Here is a 24,704-nt window from a genome sequence, read left to right on the forward strand (position 1 = left end):
TTGTGATCCGTCATTGACTATTATCAACTGAATTCTTTGTAGTTTGTTTCATAATACGCCAGTGAAGGAACCGTTACGAGCAGCCGATTGGGCAATGGGAGGTGCAGATGAGTGATGTTACACTGCCGCTAACACCTTCGTGGAATTCTTACAGCCTTACTGATCACGTTTCTCCTGTCTGGAGTGGAATTCCAGAACTGTTTCCACAGAGAAAGATCGTATTGTAGTTCCTCCTTTAAATCGTCGAACAAACGAAAAAGTAGCTGATACCGATATAAGTGACCACGGGATAGAAAAGCAACTGAAACTGCTCAACGGAGAAAAGGCCACTGGACCACGCGGGATACCAGTACGATTCTACATAGAGTATTGGAAAGAACTCGCCTTTCATGTAGCACTTGTGTACCGTACGTCTTTGAAAGAGCGAAGTGTTCCTTATGGTTCTAAAGAAGCACAGGTCATACTAGTTTTCAAGAAAGATCGTCGAACATACGCACAAAACTATACTCTTGTATCTCTGGTGTCGATCAGTTACAGAATGTTGGAACACGATTTATGCTTGCTTATTATGATATTTCGGGAGGCCGAAAATATCCTCGGTATGTTCCGGTTTTCCCACAGTCCATGCTTCACTACCATACAACGCTGTACTCCAGACGTATATTCTCAGAACTTTCTTGCTCAATTTAACTCCTATGTTTGATACAAGTAGACTTCTCTTGGCCAGGAATGACCTTTTTGGCATTGCTAGTCTGCTTTTGATGTCCTCCTTGCTCCGTCCGTATTGGTTATTTTACTGCCTAGGTAGCAGAATTCCTGAACTTCATCTACTTCGTGACCATCAATTCCGACGTTAAGTTTCTCGCTGTTTTCATTTCTGCTATTTCTCATTACTTCCGTCTTTATTCGAGTTACTCTCAATCCATATCCTGTACTCATTAGACTGTACATTCCATTGAGCAGATCATGTAATTCTTCTTCTCTTTCACTAAGGATAGCAATGTCATCAGCGAATCGTATCATTGATATCCATTCACCTTGGATTTTAATTCATCTCCTGAACCTTTCTTTTATTTCCATCATTGCTTCTTCGATGTACATCAGTAGGGGCGAAAGTCTACATCTCTGTCTTACACCCTTTTTAATCCGAGCACTTCGTTCTTGGTCGTCCACCCTTATTATTCCCTGTTGGCTCTTGTATATATTGTATATTACCCGTCGCTCCCTGTAGCTTACCCCTATTTTTCTCAGACTTTCGAACATCTTGCACCATTTACGTTGTCGAACGCTTTTTGCAGGTCAACAAATCCAATGAACCTGTCTTGATTTTTCTTTAGTCTTGGTTCCACTATCAACCCGCAAGGTCAGAATTGCCTCTCCTTTACCTTTTCTAAAGTCAAACTGATCGTCACCTTGCACGCCCTCAATTTTCTTTTCCACTTTTCAGTATATAATTCTTGTCAGCAACTTTGATGTATGAGCTGTTAATCTGATTGTGCGATAATTCTCGCACTTGTCAGCTCTTCCAGTCTTTGGAACTGTGTGTATGATATTTTTCCGAAAGTCAGATGGTATGTCGTCAGACTCAACATTCTACACACCAACGTGAATAGTCGTTTCCTTGCCACTTTCCCCAATGGTTTTAGAAATTCTGATGGAATATGGTCTATCTCTTCTGCCTTGTTTGATCTTAAGTCCTCCAAAGTTCTTTTAAATTCTAATTCTAATATTGGATCCCCTATCTCCTCTAAATCGACTCGTGTTTCTTCTTCTATCACATCAGACAAATCTTCCCCCTCATAGAGGCTTTCAATGTATTCTTTCCATCTGTCTGCTCTCTCCTCTGCATTTAACAGTGGAATTACCGTTGCACTCTTAATGTTACCACCCTTGCTTTTAGTGTCACCGAAGGTTGTTTTGACTTAACTGTATGATAAGTCTGTCCTTCCGACAACCGTTTCTTTTCCGATTTCTTCACATTTTTCTTGCAGCCATTTCGTCTTAGCTTCCCTGCATTTCCTATTTATTTTATTCTTCAGCGACTTTTATCTCTGTATTCCTGAGTTTCCCAGAACATTTTTGTACTTCCTCCTTTCATCGATCAGCTAAAATATTTCTTCTGTTACCCGTGGTTTCTTCGCAGCTACCTTCTTTGTACCTTTGTTTTCCTTTCCAACTTCTGTGATGGCGCTTTTTAGAGATGTCCATTCCTCTTCAACTGTACTGCCTACTGAGCTATTCCTTATTGCTGCATCTGTAGCCTTAGATAACTTCAAGCGTATCTAGTCATTCTTAGTACTTCCGTATCCCACTTCTTTGCGTATTGATTCTTCCTGACTAATGTCTTATACTTCAGCCTACGCTTCATTGTTACTATATTGTGATCTGAGTCTATATCTGCTCCTGGGTACGCCTTACAATACAGTATCTGATTTCGGAATCTCTTGTCTGACCATGATGTAATCTAACTGAAATCCTTCCCGTATTACCCGGTCTTTTCCAAGTATACCTCCTCCTCTTGTGATTCTTGAACAGAGTATTGTCTATTACTAGTTGAAATTTATTACAGAACTCAATTAGTTTTTCTCCCCTCTCATTCCTTGTCCCAAGCCCATATTCTCCTGTAACCTTTTCTTCTACTCCTTCCCATGCAACTGCATTCCAGTCCCCCAAGGCTATTTTCACTTCCCTTTACATACTGTATTACCCTTTCAGTATCGTCATATACTTTCTCTATCTCTTCATCTTCAGCTTGCGACGTCGGCATGTATACCTGCACTATCGTTGTCGATGTTGGTTTGCTGTTCTGATAACAACCCTATCACTGAACTGTTCACAGTAATACTCTCTCTGTCCTACCTTCCTGTTCATAACGAACCCTACTCCCTTTATACCATTTTCTGCTGCTGTTGATATTACCCTACACTCATCTGACCAGAAATCCTTCTCTTCTTTCCATTTCACTTTACCACGCCCCTGCTCGTAGAACGTTGTCCTTTCGTTAGTTATTCAATCTGTTTCTCATGGTCACGTCCCCCTTGGCAGTCCCCTCCCAGAAATCCGAATGGGGGATTATTCCAGAATATTTTGCAAATGGAGATACCATCATGACATTTTTAAATTACAGGCCACCTGTCCTGTGGATACACGATATGTGTCTTTAATTCAGTGTCTTCCATTGCGTTTTGCATCCTCATGCCGTTGATCATTGCTGATTCTTCCGTCTTTAGGGGCAGTGTCTCATCCCTAGGACAAGAGAGTACCCTGAACCTCTGTCCTCTCTTCCGTCATCTTCGACAAGGCAGTTGGCAGAATGAGGGTGGCTTCTTATGCCGGAAGTCTTAGGCCGCCATGGCTGACTATTAACCAAAATTTAAGCAGTGGCGGGTTTCGAACCCGGGACAGAGCACATTTTGATCACTAATGAAAAACGCTACCCATTTCTTTAATCTCATTTTGTTCTATATTGTTCGTTGAATTTGTTCCGGGCGGACATCCGGTGACACCTGCTCAGGTTTTTCGTTGGTCCGTTCACTCAGTTTTTTATTATGCTGAGCTACTGCGTCGGCATTTATTATTTTTTTCCCCTTTAGATGTAATTTCCCATAGACCACGGGTGCAGAAGGAGCGGGTACTGAACATGATTACGTACCTGGAAGGTCATCCGCAGTATAGTAAAAAAGGCACTATGAAAGTTTTAGAATAAGTCCGCAGAAATAATGACCTTGTGGTGCGTAAGAAAAGTTAAGATTTTTCAAGAGAGGACAAGGTGCACTTGTTACAAAAATTTGGTGTTAGCACGTTTCAAGGATACAACTAATTGGTTGTGCATGATAGTGACTTACTACATCATGAACATCAAATTGCGCGCAACATGGATTACATTGATTTCAAGGGAAGCAGTGGATGGTTGCATAACATGAAACAGTGCTACGGAGTTGGAAGACGTAAGACAATGAAATTTCAAAGAAAGCATGAACTTGACGATGGGTGGCGAACTGCGAAGTCTGCCCGAAAATGTGCAGGTGAAATAAACAAACTTATCCCATCGTTCAGCAAGTAATTCAACTTCGACCAAACGGGATTTGACAATGAAATACAAGCGAGCGTGGGAAAATGAGCGTAAGAGAACTCTTACTATGGTATGAGCACTGCTTTTGCCCAATAACTGGTCAAAGTAACTTGTTTTTGCTTGGTTCCTTGTCTGCATATAAATATCATACTCCTTTAGAGCAAACAATCCTTCCCTGAAAAGTGTGTTCATACCACCTGGAGCTACAGGACAAATCTAGCCTCTGGATGTTTTTTTTTTGCGTGCCTATAAAATATATAATCGCACTATGCAGCTACGCCGGTTTCACTATAAGCTTCATGACAGACTGTTTCGTATTCGGTTGCATTCTATCACATTCCATCAGTTCTCATCACTCCGTTGCACCAATATTCTATATGCGCGGTTTGTAACTTCCAAGGAGTTCCCCTTCGACCTTGATGGTGCGAACGTTTTTCTAGCGGCTTGTATGAACCTTTGATTCCATACAACATAGGAGTGAGGATGACCACAAATGCTCAAGTGATTTTATTTTTTACACAAGATGATGGAACTTACCTAAGTGTTCCGAAACCGGTCGTGTACACAATAAAAGATTGTGGATTAAGCAACTGTTGTGCTGTTTCTTCATTTTACAATACAGAGAAACAAGAACAAAACATTCTTAGAAATATCTACAGAGCTTTCTCCGATACGTCTACAGTGCTGTTCTCCGATAGGAAACTCAAGTTAGGCGACTTACAAAGGAACACTACGAAATCAGAGACAACATCACAGGTGAATTTAAGGAAATATACTTATTATGGATACCTGTGTAAGAGGTATGATAATTGATTCACTGAGAAGATTTTCAGCATCGTTAATGCAAACAAATTGAGGACTAGGTGGATGAAGAAAACACAAGTACACCGACAGCAATTGAAGATTTCGGTAGAAGGAACTGAGGAGAGAAAACAATTCAGAAGTAAAATGAAAAACAAGAAACTTGAACAGATCTCAACGAAAGAAACAACGTAGAAAAAAGTGGACGGACGAAAACACAGTGAATTAATGAAGAGGTTTTGGGAAGAATAGAAATAAAGCTGTAATTTGCTAAAGTTCACACGCTTTACTAAATGGGAACAATCGAGTGGGTGTGTATGCACACAAAGCCGGGGAATCGGCAGCAGCTAAAAGAAGTAGAGATGTCCATTTTCCATCGTAGTTTGATATCCGAAGACTCCAGCTAGTTGATTGCTGCAGGTGTTGGTTTGCGATGTCGTTGCAGGTACCCATGAATTTTCTTTTTGGGCAGTCGTACAAAATATGGTCCAGTGTTTGGTCGGATGTTCCGCAGTCGCATTGTTAACCATCGGTCAATCCCACATTTACGTAGCGTTGCTTTGGTCACAGCGTGGCCATTTCTGACACGATTGAGAGAGCTTCATATTTTTTCTGGGGTAGGTCACTCCCTGGGGTTGGACGGTCGGATCTATTTTATCTATCTTCCAACGACCATAGAAGAGCGTCCACCGATTATTCCATTCTTCTCTTAGATCATAGCTCTCTGGGGCGAGTTGGCCATTGTTTACCCAGTTTGGCTCTCTAGATTTTAGTCGGCTGTATGGTAAGTTGTTCGATGTCACACGTTTTGGTAAGTCTCTGGACCTTTTGAATTTCGTCCATTCATGTGTCATTGCTTGCTATCGTTGGAGGTTTAGATACAATATTGACGAGTTCTGATAGCCACGGTTTGGTATGGATTTAAGAGGGCCTGTCGCAATACTCACGGCGTCGCTTGGATGGATACCTGCTTTGTTGACATGGCTACATCTACATCTAAAATCTGCAAGTCACTTTTCGGTGTGTAGCAGTCGGTTCTTTTCCAGTTAAGAATAGCTCCCGAGAAGAACGATTGCCTATAAGCCTCTGAGTGCGCCCAGGCCTCTCTAATTTTAATGTTTATGGCCTTTTCGTGAGATATAGCGAGGAAGAAGCAATGTTGATTCTTCCAGGAATGCACGCTCTCGGAACCCATAAACCACACCGCGATGCAGAGCGTCTCTCTTGCGGAGTCTGTCAATGAAATTGGTTGATCATCTCTCAGACGCACTCGTGCTAATTAAATGAACCTCTAACGGAATTCACTGCTCTTATTTGGATCTTTTCTATTTACTATAACAATTCTATCTGGTACGGATTCCAGAGTGACGAGCAGTGTTCAAGTATTGGTCGAATGTTGATGGACTACATTTCCTTAGGATTCTTCCAATGAATCTCATACCAGTGTTAACGTTACTCGCGATTAAATTTTGGAAATTTGTGGTAAGCTCCTATGGGACCAAACTGCTGAGGTCACTGGTCCCTAGGCTTACACACTAATTAATCTAACTTTAACTAACTTACGCTAAGGACAACACACACGCTCATGCCCAAGGGGGGACTCGAACCTCCGACAGGGGGAGACGCGCGAACCGTGGCAAGGCACCGGAGAAGACCGCGCGGCTACTCTCGATTAATTTATTGAATTTATTGTGGTTGTTCCATTGCAAATCCTAGATATTTTATGGAAGTAAGTGCTTCTAGTGATTGTTCTTTAATTCTGTGATCACACAACAAAGGATCTTTCTGTCTATGTATTCGCAATACTTTACATTTGTTTATGTTGACGGTCAACTGCCACTCCCTGCGCCAAGCGACCCTCCGCTGCAGCTCCTCCTGCATTTCGCTACGATTTTCTAGCGTCGCGACTTTTAGGTATACAACAGCATCATCCGTGATAAGCCTCATGGAAGACCTGACGTTATCTGCTAGATCATTTATGTATTTATTGTGAAAAGTGCTTCCCTTGGGATGGGCCTAGAGTTTTACGTGTCTCCGTTTAGTATGACATGCTCTGTTCAGTTTGCTAGGAATTCTTCAGTCCAGTGATTCAGTTGGTCTGATATTCCGTACGCTCCTATTTTGTTCATTAGACAGCAGTGCAGAAATTATTGAATGCCTTCCGGACGTCAATGGATACAGGGCGCCTGTATCTACTGCTTTCTATATGTCGGGACGAACAGAGCGAGCTGGGTTTCACACGATCGTTCTTTTCGGAACCCATACATCGAAGCATTTGAGATGTGCTGCTACAGACGAATGTTGAAAATTAGGTGGACTGATAAGGTACGGAATGAGGAGGTACTGCACAGAATCGAACGGGAAAGGAATATGTGGAAAATAGTGATATGGAGAAGGGAAATGATGATAGGACATCTGTTAAGGTATGAGGGAATGACTTCCATGGTGCTAGAGATACTAGAGGGCAAAAACTGTACAGCAAGACAGAGCTTGGAATACATCCAGCAAATAATTGAGGACGTCAGTTTCAGGTGCTACTCTGAGGTGAAGAGGTTGGCACAGGAGAGGAATTCGTGGTGGGCCGCATGAAAAAAAAAAAAAAAAACGCTGCTGGGACAAAGATTATCTTTTACTACGGTTCACTGGAGATGGGATTTTTTTGCTTCCTGTCAGATAAGGATGATGAACTACATGGCTCAACACCTGTTAATATCACCTTCACTTGTTAACCACGTACCGTCATCATTGTACTCATGTACATTATTCGCAGAGTCGAGTGTATACTACAGCACTCATTTCAGTTACTTATCTTGCAGAAACGTAAATATTTCATCTGGCAGTTCTTTTAAACTCTATGAAATTTCTCGGGTTTCTTTCTGACGAGGTGTCAACTTCAGAAGCTTTTGTTGTAGATATAATGCAAAGTTTGTTTTGTTTCTCATTGCAACTGCTCTGCTTTGTATGAACACCACAAGCTCTGTAGCGCTGTTATGACTTACTCGTCGACTGAGCAGTTCAACTACGCTCCGTAGCCTCACGCTGTTCTCACCACTGGATACCTGCAGTCCCGCCCCCTGTTACCATTAGCAGCCAATATTGTGGTTGCACGGTAACAATATGTGGGGCGTCGAATACCGCAAACATCATTGGTCTTTTGCGTCCTCAAGGGTTTCCTTGTGTGAACTGCATAGCAACCCAAGGCCGCAGAAGTCGCCTTAAGCTGCTAGGTGATACTGCACCCTAGAGTACTGGAGGGGGATGCCACTTGCTTGAAGATGTTCCAGAAATATAAGGTGCAACATATGCTGCAACGTGATGGGTCGCCTACTCATTCTGGACTGTTTTCTCGTAGACATTTGAACAGGTCATTCTCGCATTGATGGACTGGGCGTGCTGGACCGGTTTCCTGGCCCCCCACGTTCACTAACTTTCTGTGGGGAGCCATGAAACCTCTAATGTAGCGCAGTCGTGTGGAGTCTGAAATGGTCCTCGTCGCAAGATCGTCACACAGTTGCTACAATCAAAGGAACTTCCGTTGCGTCCGAGCGTCTCTGGCAGTCAGTGCTCCGTTGGTGTCAAACATGCGTGGCGTCTGATGGTGCAAATTTCGAACATCTGCAGTAACATTAAGGATGTATTCAAGTTGTATACCATGTGTACTCATTATGTCCGATAAATGTTTCGAATGAAACACACTCTTGTTTCCTTTCCAATCTTCTACCTCTGCTACAATGTATCCCTGACGTTTGTGGCCATGGGTAGCTATGCAGTTCTCAATCCTAGAAGTATGTCGCACCATTTCTGGGACACCCTGTATGTATCCGCCTTTTCTGTTTCACATTATTTCATCTTACCTGGCATCACATTAATGTATTAAGTTCGTGCATAAGATCGTAGCGATTTTGTTTTGCATGTTGGCATTCCGGTTTGCTATGAATTTATTTATCGATTGTCACTTTTTATTTGTAGTTCACTGTTGCATATTGTTATTTTGTCACTTTGGAAATAGTGAGTGAACTTGTGGACACTAGAAAATGTAGTGCCAAGAGGAGAAATCGTAACATTTCCGACATATTCTTCTGTAGAGGGGTGACAAAAGCGGAGGCAGTCAGAAACATTTGCGCTATGTATGAGGATAATGCCTTTGGAGAGAGCACGGCAAGAATATGGTTTTCTCCTTTCAAGGAGGATCGTTTTGATGTTAGTGAATCTCCACGTTTAGAAAGACATCGGGCTTTGATGAAGATCGTTTAAACGGATTAATGCAAAATGATCCATGTCAGTGTACTCGAGAAATGGAAAATGTGGGATCTGTGATCATTCCACCTTCGTGCGATATTTGCATGCAACGGGGAAGATTAAAAATTCGGGTATGTGGGTACCGCATGCTCTAAGCCAAAATTACAAAAATCAGTGCATCTCTGCTTGCTCGTCACCAATTGCCTCGTGAACAACACCAACCATTCCTATATATATCGTTACTGATGACGAGAAATGTTGTCTTTATGCTAACCTAAGGAAAAGAAAGGAATGACAGCCCAGGCAAAGTAGTAACCCGCCGTACAAAGACATGCGCACATCCACAAAAGATAATGTTATGCATCTGGTGGAACAGCGACGGTGTGATCTCCTATGAATTGTCAATAACTGACACGTCTTGCAGACGCAGTCCAGGAATAACGACCACGAAGACTGCGTGAAGTGATGCCACGATAACGCCCGCCTGTATTCAGCTACACTAACAAAAAACACTATACAGGAGTTGAGTTGGGAATTCATTCCGCACCCATCTTATTCATCTGATCTTGCGCCCTCAGATTTTCACCTTTTCCGCTCTCTATCGAACAACCTTCACGAAACTTCCTTTCCGAATGAAAATATGCTCCGAACATGGCTTGATGAGTTCTTCTCCTCAAAATTACGTGATTTCTATGGTCACGGAATCGAAAAGTTACCCCAGCGTTATCGGACTGTTGTAAATACTGATGTAGAATGTATTATTGTTGACTATTGTCTCTTTTATACGTATGTGTTGTGTTTATTAAACTTATGGGAAAACGTTATACACCACCACTTACGGACCACCACACTAATAAGTACGTGTAAAATATGAACCTGTAAGCCATATGCTAAATAAATGAACATTACAGGAGCACTATAAGTGGGAGCAGGAAATCTCCAAGGAGAATGCCTGTATTCTGCCCCTGATTATGACTGGTTGGAAAGTCTAAATATTAAATAATTTCGTGAAGCGGTTTGGTTACTGCGAAATCCCGGAGCCGGTCGATAGCTCTCGCAGTGTCGACAGTGTCGTGTGGCTTCTGGAATGGAGACAGTTTTCTCAGGTGTGCTCCTGAAGTCGATAGTTGGTGATCCTCATTGATGAACCAGTTTAATTTTCCAGCACGAAAATTCTGCAGGAATATAGAGTCTGTTTCGATGAGCCAGTAAGGATTTCGGCTGAGGCACTTTACGGTTTCGTAGGCGTAGGCTGGACGTAGGTTACAATTGCTACTCTGACATGAAAAATTTGGCACAGGAGAGCAATTCGTGGCTGGCCGCATCAAACCAGTCATAAGACTGATGACTCAAAAGAGAAGCAAGTGTTGCTGTTTTGTTAGCGTGAGAAGTGTTCCGTTGTCAGAGCCCTCACAGCAGATCGCGGAGCCAGTAGCTACCTGGATCGTGGTGTTCTGATGAACGAGACGGGCCGGACGAACTGTAATAGTAGCCATTTGGAAATCTGAGAGGGACGTTTCTGTGAGATTCTTTCCCCTAAAATTTGAATTGCATTTCTGTTTTGTTGTTGTTGTGCTGATTGTCGGCAAGAGTTGCTAACAGCCAGTGGTGTTCTGTACTGTTCTAGGGAACATATTCCAGTCCAGCGGTCTGATCTCGGAATCTTTCCTGAGGATAGTTAGTGCATTAACTACTGACTTTGGAACAGTGAGAAGCTTAACCCTGCATCTCGGATCAAAGCCAAAGTGCTGACCCTTAGACTATTTTGACTGATTTTAAAAGTGTAGCGGTGAAGAGAACTAATTCAGATCCTCCGATAAACGTTCACTATTACAGACGTGAAGCAACACGTCACGTAATTCGCTTCGCGCGCTGCAGAAATGCAATTCAAATTTTAGGGGAAAGAATCTCACAGAAACGTCCCTCTCAGATTTCCAAGTGTGTGATTCCTGCAGCGGCAACGCTGCGAGCATGATTTCGCGCGACGTCACGTAAGCTCTGAGGCACGGATGAAAGGAACGTCTCGAAATGTCTTGGAATTAATGTTTACGTTATATATTTGTGTCAAGTTAAAATTGTGTTCTGAAATAGGACGCGAAGCTGGATCCCTGTTTCTTCACCTCGGACATTCCACGTTCTAGACACGCTAAGTGGGAACGTTGTGATTTTTCTGGCTTTAGTGGCCATCATATCTAGCTGCCTGATTCCTCAGAGGAGTAGAGGTTGCAGTATTATGCATATGATGTAATCAGCGGTGTGAGGAATCAGTAGCTGATGACATCTCTCTGGTGGGAAATACCGCCAGAGTTATAGTCTGTCAATGTGAATGACTGATACGTTTGGACGCTGCGGGCCAAAATGTTTACTTTCCTTCATTAACAGTTAATAAAGATGAGATAAACTTAACATTTTGGAATAAGTATCTCCAAGTAGCAGGCTACCACCTACTTGTTTCGAAATTCGGAATTACATGTGAAACTAAAAAACAAAAGAAATGAAATGTATTTGCCGTTCCAAATACGAATACCCGTCAACTGTATAATGGAATGACGACAATGAAAATTTGCATTGCACTGGGACTCGAACCCGATTTTCCCGCCTTACGCGAGCGGTCGCCTTAACAACTGTGGCTATCCGTGCATGACTCAGATATCCAACTGAACTTCCATACGTTCCTACGTCACATCCTGTACTCGTTCACACATTTCGTGATTTCCGTGCTGGGGAGGACATCTTAACTGAAGTGAGAAAATAAAACGCCTACAGCCGTCCTTATGATTTTATTTATTTTGCTATCCAGTTTCCGCGCTTCAATGCGCCATCTTCAGGCTGTAGTTGATGCGGAAGGGGTTGATAGGATCTCTATATATATCACATCAGTGGCCAGCATAACTGAATATGCAGATAATCCGAAAACGTAGGTATCCGCACTCTAACCATTAACTGCCAACTTACAATAGTAAACACCCGTCGTTCCAAAGATCTCCTACCAAAAGAATGGGCTTACAAAAATGTTAACTGAAAGTCACTGCCTGGTTAGGCCGTCAGTGACAGAACACCGCTAGTTCCTGCTGCTAATAAAGCGAGTACACCATTTATTACGTATTTTTAAGAGCTTCAATGAGAGCGACTTCAGTAATGGATAGGAACTGTGATTGCTGTGTACAGATGGGAGCTGAGTTGTTGACCCTTCGCTCACAACTCCAGGCTGTGTTGGCTTCCGTCACACAGCTTGAGACTGCTGCCAAGGAGCATCACTGTGGGGCGTCGGACGCGGGTATGCGAGAGACGTCGAGCACATCCCACGTGTGCCCCGATCAGTCCACTGCCGTGGCCGCCCCGGGTACTGCATGCACTGTGGTTGATCCCTGACCCATGGTCGAGTGAGAGATCATTCCAAAGTCTGGCAAGCAGCGAAAGACTTCCCGAGGGGCCGATCGTAGGGCCTCCCCAGTTCTTTTGACGAACAGGTTTCTGGCGTTATCTGTGGCTGACGAAGTCTCTGAGCCGGATGCAGTCGTCCACCCTGTTCCAGAGGAAGCTTTTCGGCTTGCAAGGTCTGGGCATTCACGGAGGGTGGGTTTGCTGGTAGCTGGGTACTCCAACGTTAGGCGCGTAATGGGGCCCCTTAGGAACATGGCTGCCAAATAGGGGAAGGAAGCCAGTGTGCATTCCGTGTGCGTACCGGGAGGAATCATTCCGGATGTGGAAAGGGTGCTCCCGGATGCCATGAAGAGTACAGTGTGCAGCCAACCGCTGGTGGTGGCCTATGACTGTACCAATCTCGTGTGTCGCTTTGGATCGGAGGAGACTCTCTCTGGTTTCGGGTGGTTAGTGGAAATGTTAAAGACTGACACTCTTGCTTCGAGATTAAGACGGAGCTCACTATCTGCAGCATCGTCAACAGAACCGACTGTGTTCCTTTGGTGCAGAGCCGAGTGGAGGCTCTGAATCAGAGACTCAGGCGGTTCTGTGACCGTGTAGGTTGCAGATTCCTTGACTAGCGCCATCAGGTGGTGGGTTTCAGGGTTCCGCTTAATAGGTCAGGAGTCCACTACACACAGAAAGCGGCTACACGGGTAGGGGGGAGGGGGGTTGTGTGGAAGGTAGTTGGAGGTTTTTTAGGTTAGAGGGTCTCAGGAAAGCGCAGAAAGGGCGCCTGTCTGAAAGGGGGAGGCAAAACACAGTAAGATAGTTGTAGAAACGATCGGTATTGTAGATGTAAATTGTCGTAGCTGTGTTGGAAAAGAACCAGACCTCCAAGCCGTAATAAAAAAAAAAATAGGAACTGAAATAATTATAGGCACGGAAAGCCGTCTAAAGCTGGAAATAAGTTCAGCCGAATTTTTCTCAAACGACCTAACGGTGTTCAGAAAGGATAGATTAAATGCAGTTGGCGGTGGAGTATTTAGTGCTGTCAGAAGTAGTTTACCTTGTATTGAAATTGAAGTAGATAGTTCCTATGAAATAGTATGGATAGAGGTTATACTTGACAATCGGTCTAAACCATTAATTGGATCGTTTTACCACCTCCCCCCCCTCCTCCACCACTTCCCCGACTGAGAAGATATAGTTACTGAACAGTTAAAAGCAAACTGGAGTCCCATTTCAAATAGGTACTCCACTCATACAATTGTAGTCGGTGGTGACTTCAATCTACCCTCGATATGCTGGAAAAATTATGCTTTTAAAGCCGGCGGTAGGCATAAAATGTCATCCGAAATTGTACTGAATGTTTTCTCAGAAAATTATTTCGAACAATTAGTTCATGAGACCACTCTAAGCGTAAATGGTTGCGAAAGCATACTTGACCTCTTAGCAACAAATAATCCTGGACAAATAGGGAGGCCAGCCTGAGTGGCAGTGCCGTTCTAGGCGCTACGGTCTGGAACCGAGCGACCGCTACGGTCGCAGGCTCGAATCCTGTCTCAGGCATGGATGTGTGTGATGTCCTTAGGTTAGTTAGGTTTAATTAGTTCTAAGTTCTAGGCGACTGATGACCTCAGAAGTTAAGTCGCATAGTGCTCAGAGTCATTTGAACCAAATAGGGAGTATCATGACAAATACAGGGTTTAGCGACCACAAGGCAGTTGCTGGTAGGCTGAGTACCGTAATACCTACAACCATCAAAAAGAAACGCAAAGTACATCTATTTAAAAAAGCAGATAAAATTGCTCTTAACGCTTTTTTAAGACAGTCTCCATTCCTTCCGATCTGATCAAGTAAGCGTAGAAAAGATGTGGAATGATTTCAGAGAGATAGTATCGACGGCAATTCAGAGATATATACTACATAAATTAGTAAGTCATAGTACTGATGCCCCATGGTACACGAAACGGGTAAGCTTGCCGTTGCAGAAGCAACGAAAAAAGCATGTCATATTTAAAAGAACGCAAAATTCCCATGATTGGCAAAGTTTTGCAGAAGTTCGAAATATAGAGCGTAGTTCAATGCGAGATGCTTTTAATAATATCCACAACGAAACTCTCTCGGAATCTGGCAGAAAACCCAAAGAGATTTTGGTCATACACCAGTGGCAATACGCAATCAATATCTTCACTGCGCGATAACAACGGTGAAATCACTGATGACAATGCCACTAAAGCAGAGTTATTAAACACGGTTTTCCGAAACTCCTTCACCAAAGAAGACGAAGTAAATATTCCTGAATTCCAATCAAGAACAACTGCCAAGATGAGAAACATAGGAGTAGATATCCTCGGTGTAGCAAAGCAGTTTAAATCATTGAACAAAGGCAAGGTGTCTGGTCCAGATTGTATACCAGATAGGTTCCTTTCAGAGTATGCTTATACAACAGCTCCACATTTAGCGCTTATATACAACCGCTCGCTCACAGAAAGTTCCGTATCTAAAGATTGGAAAATTGCTCAAGTCACACCAGTACCCAAAAAGGGAAATAGGAGTAAACCGCTGAATTACAGGCCCATATTTTCACGTCGATTTGCAATAGGGTTTTAGAACATTTACTGTGTTCGAACATTATGAATTACCTCGAAGAAAACAATTGATTGACACATAGTCAGCGCGGATTCAGAAAACATAGTTCTTATGAAGCACAACTAGCTCTTTATACTCATGAAGAAATAAGTGCTATCGACAGGGGATGTCATATTGATTCCATATTTTTAGATTTCCAGAAGGCTTTCGACACTGTTCCTCACAAGCGTCTTCTAACCAAACTGCGTGCCTATGGAATATCGCCTCAGTTGTGCGACTGGATTCGTGATTTCCTGTCAGAAAGGTCACAGTTCGTAGTAATAGACGGAAAGTCATCGAGTAAAACAGAAGTAATATCCGGCGTTCCCCAAGGAAGTCTTATACGCCCTCTATTGTTTCTGATCTATGTTAATGACATAGGAGACAATCTGAGTAGCCCTATTAGATTATTTGCAGATGATGCTGTCATTTACCGTCTTGTAAAGTCATCAGATGACCAAAACGAATAGCAAAATGATTTAGATGAGGTGTCTGTATGATGCGAAAAGTGGCATTGACCCTGATAAAGAAAAGTGTGTCGTTATACACTTGAGTACCGTTAAATTTCGATTGCGCGATAAGTCACACAAATCTTAAGGCTGTAAATTCAACTAAATACTTAGGGATTACAATTACAAACAACCTAAATTGGAACGATCACATAGATAATGTTGTGGGTAGAGCAAACCAAAGACTGCGATTCATTGGCGGAACACTTAGAAGGTGCAACAGGTCTACTAAAGACTGCTTTCACCACACTTGTCCGCCCTATTCTGGAGTAATGCTGTGCGGTGTGAGATCCGCATCAGGTGGGACTGACGGATGATATCGAAGACGTTCAAAGAAGGGCGGCTCTTTTTGTAGTATCGCGAAATAGGGGACATGGTGTCACAGACATGATATATGAACTGGAGTGGCACTCATTAAAATAAAGGCGTGTTTCGTTGCGACGGGATCTTCTCATGGAATGTCAGTCACCAGTTTCCTCCTCCGGTTCAAAAAACATTCTGTTGGAACCCGCCTACATAGGGAGAAATGATCATCACAATAAAATAAAAGAAATCATGGCTCGCACAGAAGAATTTAAGTGCTCGTTTATCCCGCGTGCCGTTCGAGAGTGGAACGGTAGAGGTACAGCTTGAAGGAGGTTCATTGAACCCTCTGCCAGGCACTTAATTGTGAGTATTGACAAAAATATTGACAAAATATTGTGTCTACTGAGGTCGAAGTAGAGTGTGATTGTGAAGTTATCTGGACACGTTTAACAGGGCTAGGAGAAATAAAGTTAATTGTTGGGTGGTATTACCGGCCACCAGGTTCCACCGTGACAGTTCTAGAATCATTCAATGGGAGTCTACACTCTGTATAGCAGAGGTACCCGGATCATGCTATATTAGTCGGAAGCGACTTCAACCTACCTAGTATAGTCTGGGATGTCTATGGATTCGATACAGGTGGTACAGACAAGCCGTCGTGTGAATTACTTTTGAACACATTATCCGAAAACTTCTCGATCAGTTAAATAGACAGCCAACGCGTAATGGAAATATTTTAGATCTGGTAACCACGAACAGACCAGACCTCATCGACGGTGTCAGGGTTGAGACAGGGATTAGTGATCATGATGTTGTCATTACGACTATGGTTACGAAAGTTAAAAAGTCGGTCAAGAAGGCTAGGAGAGTATTCTTACTAGAAAGAGCAGATAAGCAGTTGTTAGCATCCCACTTAGTAAATGAATCGACTTCATTTACTTCCGGGACGATGGACGTGGAAGAATTATGGGCAAATTTTAAACACATTGTAAATCACGCATTGGACAAGTATGTGCCGAAAAAGTGGGTTACGGACGGAAAAGACCCACTGTGGTTTAACAGCGCAATTCGGAGAATGCTCAGGAAGCAAAGACAGTTGCACTCGCGGTACAAGAAAGATCGGGAGAATGAGGACAGGCAAAAGTTAGTAGAGATTCGTGCTGCTGTAAAAAGAGCGATGCGCGAAGCATACAACCACTACCACCGTCATACTTTAGCAAAAGATCTTACTGAAAACCCAAGGAAATTCTGGTCTTACGTAAAATCGGGAAGCGGGTCGAAGGCTTCCATCCAGTTACTCACTGATCAGTCTGGTCTGGCAACGAAAGACAGCAAAACGAAAGCTGAAATTTTAAATTTAGCATTTGAGAAATCTTTCACGCAGGAGGTTCGTACAAACATACCGCCGTTTGAGTCTCGTACAAATTCCCGTATGGAGGACATAGTAATAGACATCCCTGGGGTTGTGAAGCAGCTGAATGGGTTGAAAATAAATAAATCGTCAGGTCCTGATGGGATTCCAATTCGGTTTTACAGAGAGTACTCTACTGCATTGGCTCCTTGCTTAGCTTGCATTTATCGCGAATCTCTTGCCCAACGTAAAGTCCCGAGCGACTGGAAAGAAGCGCAGGTGACGCCTGTATATAAGAAGGGTAGAAGGACGGATCCTCAAAATTACAGACCAATATCCTTAACATCGGTTGCAGGATTCTCGAACATATTCTCAGTTCGAATATAATGAATTTCCTTGAGACAGAGAAGTTGCTGTCCATGCATCTGCACGGCTTTAGAAAGCATCGCTCCTGCGAAACGCAACTTGTCCTTTTTTCACATGATATCTTGCGAACCATGGATGAAGGGTATCAGACGGATACCATATTCCTTGACTTCCGGAAAGCGTTTGACTCGATGCCCCACTGAAGACTCCTAGGTACGAGCATATGGGATTGGTTCCCAAATATGTGAGTGGCTCGAAGACATCTTAAGTAATAGAACCCAGTACGTTGTCCTCGATGGTGAGTGTTCATCGGAGGTGAGGGTATCATCTGGAGTGCCCAGGGAAGTGTGGTAGGCCCGCTGTTGTTTTCTATCTACATAAATGATCTTTTGGACAGGGTGGATAGCAATGTGCGGCTGTTTGCTGATGATGCTGTGGTGTACGAAGGTGTCGCCGTTGAGTGACTGTAGGAGGATACAAGATGACTTGGACAGGATTTGTGATTGGTGTAAAGAATGGCAGCTAACTCTAAATATAGATAAATGTAAAGTAATGCAGATGAATAGGAAAAAGAATCCAGTAATGTTTGAATACTCCATTAGTAGTGTAGCGCTTGACACAGTCACGTCAATTAAATATTTGGGCGTAACATTGCAGAGCGATATGAAGTAGGAGAAGCATGTAATGGCAGTTGTAGGGAAGGCAGATAGTCGTCTTCGGTTCATTGGTAGAATTTTGGGAAGATGTGGTTCATCTGTAAAGGAGACCGCTTATAAAACACTAATACGACCTATTCTTGAGTATTGCTCGAGGGTTTGGGATGCATATCAGGTCGTATTGAGGGATGACATAGAAGCAATCCAGAGGTGGGCTGCTAGATTTGTTACTGGTAGGTTTGATCATCGCGCGAGTGTTACGGAAAAGCTTCAGGAACTCGGGTGGGAGTCTCTAGAGGAAAGGAGGCGTTCTTTTCGTGAATCGCTACTGAGGAAATTTAGAGAACCAGCATTTGAGGCTGACTGCAGTACAATTTTACTGCCGCCAACTTATATTTCGCGGAAAGACCACAAAGATAAGATAAGAGAGATTAGGGCTCGTACAGAGGCATATAGGCATTAATTTTTCCCTCGTTCTGTTTGGGAGTGGAACAGGGAGAGAAGATGCTAGTTGTGGTACGAGGTACCCTCCGCCACGCACCGTATGGTGGATTGCCGAGTATGTATGTAGATGTAGATGTAGATGAATATCAGAGCAATCACGTAGATGTAGATGGTATCGGGAATAATAAATAAAAAATTGCAGTGCCTGTGTTGTTAAGAATAACGATGCAGCGTTCTTTCATGCATGAATGCTTGCGTGCTTGAAAGAATATTGCATCGTTCTTGTTAACAACACAGGCATCGCAACCTCGCGAAAACAAAAGCTTAACGAAAAGGCAGACGAAGCTCTTCGGCTGTCTTCGGAGCTGTGCCTAGAGCGGGCTCCCAGGCGAAGTAGCGGCACTGCCTAATCGGATCGGAAGGGGCAGCCATTGTTGCAAACATGTTGTCTGGTGCGGTGTGGTTCAAATGGCACTACGCACTGTTGGACTTAGCATCTGAGGTCATCAGTCCCCTAGACTTAGAACTACTTAAACCTAACTAACCTATGGACATCATCCACATCCATCCCCGAGGCAGGATTCGAACGTGCGACCGTAGCAGCCGCGTGGTTCCGGACTGAAGCGTCTAGAGCCGCTCGGCCACAGCGTCCGGCTCTGGCGCGGTTTGTCAGATCATAAGTCTGTGTAGGAATAATGAGTCTAGTATGGTTTAAGAATCCGTAACATATAATCAGTTACTGGTGTCGCGAGGTAAAGTTTGTAAATATGTTCATAACGTGTGATGTGTTAAAAGGAATGAATAATGTTTGTAACTTGCATTTTCTCATGAGCTGCTAAAACAATACGAATAGCATCCCTGAAAAAGAAGTGCAAGAACCACTTAATTAAATAAGATAAGTTCCTCGCTAACGGTTTATTATAGCTTCAAGACAACGGTTGAACGACCTACGTGCTGCTGACTGCGCAGGGGACGTCTTTAGAAGATTGCAGGTTGGTCAAATCATGCATTTCACTCAGGGCTGTGAAAGCAACTTGACATCTCACGTGTAATGCATTCCCAGAAAAAACGGGATCTTTAACACGTCATCTGTGGCAATACAGAGGATGTTAAGGGGATAACAATGTTAGTATTCCTCCTTTAAATCGTCATTACCTTAATGCTTCAACATGTTGTGACTGATTCAAACTTCTTTTGGATACTGCCGATTCCCCAGCTTTCATTATTACTTATACATGGGAAGACCCATTTCGAAACGAGGCCCCTAGAGTAGACGACTTTCGCCCATAGCCACTGATGTATTTTGGAAGCCAGCCATGACAAAACTATTCCACCTGGTGTTCGGGATATATGAGACAGGCAAAATATCCTCAGATTTAAGAAGAATATAATAATTCCATTCCAAAAAAAGTTACCGAACTGTCAGTTTAATAAGTCGCGGTTGGAAAATACTTACACGAATTATTTACAGGAGAATGGAAAAACAGCTGGAAGCCGAGCTCAGGGAAGATCGGTTTGGATTGCGGAGAAATGTAGAAACACGGGAGGCAATACTGACCATACATCTTCACTTTGAAGACAGGTTAAGGAAAGGTAAACCTACTTTTATAGCTTTTGTAGGTTTGGAGGAAGATATTGACAATGTCAACAGGGATGCACTCTGAAATCCTGGAGGTAACAGGGTTAAAATACAGGTAGCGAAAAGTTATATACAACTTGTACAGAAACCACACGGCAGTTATAAGAGTCGAGAGAGGGAAACAGTGGCTGAAAAGAAAGGGAGACAGGGTTTTAGCCAATCCCCGAAGATGTTCTATCGGTACATTGAGTAGGCAGTAACGGAAGCCAAAGAAATTCTTGAAGAAGGAACTAAAGTTCAGTGGGAAGAAATAAAAACGTTCAAGCTTGCCGATGATATTGAAATTCTGCCAGAGAAACATAAAACTTGGAAGAACAGTTGAAGGGAATGGACAGCGTCTTGAAAGGAGGATGACACATTCTCAAACACCAAGTGATCACCAAATTAGTAATAGAGGGAAATGTGGGGGTGAAAATTGTGGAGGGAGACCAAGAAGCAGTAAGCAGGTTCAGAAGCATGTAGGTTGTAGGTGTTATTCGAACACGAAAAGGCTTGAGAAGGACAGAGCAGCATGGAGAGCTGCATCAAACCAATCTTCGGATTGATGACCACAACAACAATAACAATTAAAACTTGTGTCACACCGGCCTTTAAACACGAATATCTTGCTTATCGCGAGCAGTCACCTTAAGAGACTACTTCACTATTGATACGTAAGTTCCCCATGATTTCCTTAAATATGTTCAGGCGAAGATTGACCGGTGGTCTTGGAAAAGGATTCGGCAACTTTCCATCCTCGTCTTTGTCAATTCTAGCTTGTGCACCTGCTCGAAATACCTTGTTGTTGAGGGATTATGAACGCTAGTCTTCCTTTCTTCCTTCTAAAGTAACCCTAAAACAGGCTAGATTAAAATCAGTGACGCGCTTCGTAGTGATTGAGAGAATATGGGTGTAAATTTATGAAGGTGTTCAAAATGGTTCAAATGGCTCTGAGCACTATGGGACTTAAGTTCTGAGGTCATCAGTCCCCTAGAACTTAGAACTACTTAAACCTAGCTAACCTAAGGACATCACACACATCCATGACCGAGGCAGGATTCGAACCTGCGACCGTAGCGGTCGCGCGGTTCCAGACTGTAGCGCCTAGAACCGCTCGGCCACCCCGGCCGGCCTATGAAGGTGTCTTTCGCATGCCACTTTATACACTTTTCATAGATGAGAACGTAGATTAGGGATAGCTACCATTTTTGAGAGATAGCATTCCTGTACTGAGTAGTTTGACGTGGTACGTCAACTTGATCTCCCCGCTCCTAGCGTTTTCTGTGCGAGGACAACTGCGCACAGGATAACGCGAGATTTCTCGTCATCGGGGCGCGTGTTTCGCACCATCCCAGTAGTTGTGCAATCACTGTGCTTTTTACCGCACACTTTGTCAAGAGCCTGCGGCGAGCAATGTCATTGGGGTAAAATTACAATCGCCAGGGGGACCGCTGTTGACAAAAATGTGACGACAGAGGTCGCCCGATTGCTACTTCGTTCCCTGCGGTGAATAGAAGGGCTGCAGCACACTCGGTAATTGAATGTTCCGCGTCATCACCATTCGAGTTACTACGCAATCCAAAGATAGATGCCCCAGCCCGCGAGAATGTTTCGGCAAACTGCTTGTAACAGTGCACATACATTAACAGGCATGCAGAAACAACGTTATTCGATGCTAAAAGCGTGCAAACTATTCGCTTGGACTGATGAGCTGCGGTACATGGAGGTTTGGAAGCGTCGAAAAACACAAGAGGTAACGGATGCCGCATACTAGCAGGGTTTAATTAATGCTGGTGGAAGTATCCTAAGGTAGGAAAGTTTATACAATATTAAGCGAGCACCTTGGAATGTTGACCATCATTCTTCACTGGCGAACGAATAGGGTGGGAGAGACAGGAAAATGAAACTTTTGCTTTGTAGCTGCCCGAACAACATAATGAAACTTGCCGACAAGATAGTAACTACGTTTATGAGTGAGGCTCGAAAGTGGAACTCGTGTTTTGCAAGCAACATTTTAAAAACTGTGCCATCAAACAATGCCTGACTTCAAGACTCAGTCTTCCAGTTATTCTGTGTCTCACTGTTACAAACTCCACAGTAGCTCATCTGTATACCTCGCTGGACTAGCAGTTCTAATCTGCCAATAAGTTTCATTACACTGTACATTGGGCTGCAGATAAAAGCTTTAATCTGTAAACAGCTACATTGCAAAAAATTAAGCATCCCTCCGGAGACCTGTGTGTACAGTAAGGTAAAGGTAATCCGCCTCTCCACCATTCCAAACCTGTACCTCAGTTACTTGAAGAATGCTCCACAGATAGTAAGGTACCTACAACGGCTGCGATGTCGCCTAACCTGACTCCTACTGAGTACATTTGGGATGCTTTTAAGTAATAAAGTAGATTGCAGCATTTTTTTTCTTTTTACGCAATCTAAAGGATTACATTTATGGAGCATTTAGGTTATATAAAAAGGCATTAGGGTGCTGTAGTTGATTTTAAATTGATATTAATTAATCAGGGGGAAGGGCTTTATTATAAACAAAGCACTGTACTGAAAAAATTGTACTTTAATGCGAAATGTTAAATTGGGAAGACTATGGAACGAGACAGCAGTTGCGTAACAGTGGGTGTGCAATGTGAAGCGTTCTTGATTGAGGAAATTTGGAAGTAGTATAAAACACTGGGGGGCGTAGATGCTATGTCGAAAGAAAATGAGAAGAGGGGAAGAAGTAGAGGCCTAATGTATCGATGGTAGGGAAACAATGGATCAGATTTAGTGGTTTGAGAAAGGGAGTAACTGAAAATTATCTTCGAAATGGATTTTTAGGGTATATAGGCTTAGAGTCCCTAGACTGTGTTCATAATACGAGTGACCGCGTTCGAGCATCAAGGAAATAACGAGATTTAAGTTTTCATTTAGGAAAAGGACTTTCAGTATGGGTGAGGGCAGTGGGTAGTTTGATTATGTGGCAAATATTTCTTCTGAAGCAGGTAAACAGAGACAGAAACGAGGCAGACACATGATGATGACATCCAGGGAGTGATGGAATATTAGTGGAGCAAGAAGCGAAGTGTTTTTCATTTGAATAACATTGGGTTAGCTGAAAACTTTACAGCTGTGGACGGCGGTGAAAGAATGTAATTTCCAAGATTGCCCAATTACCGACAGTAACTTTAGTAGTTTTTGCACGCTGAAGCTTTTATGTTGGGTTGGTAGTAGGGGTAGCTATAACAGTCACTTATGACCTATCCCCGAATTTATCAACCTTTTTATCTTTGTGACACACCAAATTTTCAAACTTTCGTGACAACCTTACATGTGAGTTTTTTCCCTTTATGCAAAAAAAGTGCATAAAACACCTTTTTTCGTCATGGAACAACCATGAGATATAAGTTTCACAAATGTGTTACCCAAGAAAATTTTTTATGTTCTACATATTTTATCTTGAGGAAGATCAAAAGACATTAAAACTCTCGCGGTATGCCTGACTTGAGCTCGCGACACACCAGTGTGATACGGCACGGCGATTGAGAAACGCTGGTCTGGGGCCCAGAACAGGTTTTTCAAACAGTTTCGACATTTTAACAATATTTATTTCCTTAGAATTATATTGTGGCTTCTGTGCTATGAGTCATGATTTAAAACGGAAGTAATAGCTGAATAAAACAAGTTTTTCTCATTTAAAAAAAATTATTAGCCTTCAAAATAAACCAGGTATTCCTTCTAAGTACCAGAATTCTCAAAATGTTCCATCACAGGAAAACTGTGGGAACCTCTTCACTAGGGTGAGACTCAAATAAGCCTTCCCACGGCTGGCCTTACTGTGTGTGGTGCCTGCGATGGCTAGCCTTCTACAAGGCGGTAGAAGATTTAATGAGCTGCAGGAAAGGTGCTTAATACTAGTATGTGTAGGGTTAGTCGTGGTTGCGGAAGTCAGGCAGGCGCCACTGACCGGTGTGCATGCCGATGCGCAGCTTGAGCTGCTCTCCTGGCCTGTGCCGGATGCGGAAGCCCGCCACCGCCTGTCGCAGCGCCAGCGACATGCGCGCCACCTCGCGAGCGTGCCGCGAACCATTCCGGACTGGCAGCCCAGATACTACCATGTAGGCGTCCCCGATTGTCTCGACCTGAAAAACACGAGACTGAAAATGTAACTCGTAACTTCACACTATTTAAGGCAACAATCTCGTCAACGAATACTCGAAAGCAGATACCCCATACCCTATGGTTTATTACTTCTGGTCTCCATCAAAAGGAAAATGTCTCTATTAAACCAATTACAGATTAATAGCAATAAAAAGGAACAGCTCGAAAGCAGATACCTACGACCACATTCCGTTCC

The 24,704-nt window shown here is 43.2% G+C and overlaps 1 protein-coding gene across 1 annotated transcript in view; it reads right to left on the bottom strand.

The window, feature by feature from the left end:
• LOC126481909 (atrial natriuretic peptide receptor 1-like) overlaps positions 1–24,704 on the bottom strand; it is a 925,501-nt gene that overhangs the window by 105,508 nt on the left and 795,289 nt on the right. Inside the window, exon 6 of the mRNA XM_050105867.1 lies at positions 24,315–24,489. Within this exon, the coding sequence (XP_049961824.1) occupies positions 24,315–24,489 (175 nt within the window). The remainder of the gene's footprint in view (positions 1–24,314; positions 24,490–24,704) is intronic.

This window comes from Schistocerca serialis, chromosome 5 (genome assembly GCF_023864345.2).
Source record: "Schistocerca serialis cubense isolate TAMUIC-IGC-003099 chromosome 5, iqSchSeri2.2, whole genome shotgun sequence".
Classification (NCBI taxonomy): Eukaryota; Metazoa; Arthropoda; class Insecta; order Orthoptera; family Acrididae; genus Schistocerca; species Schistocerca serialis.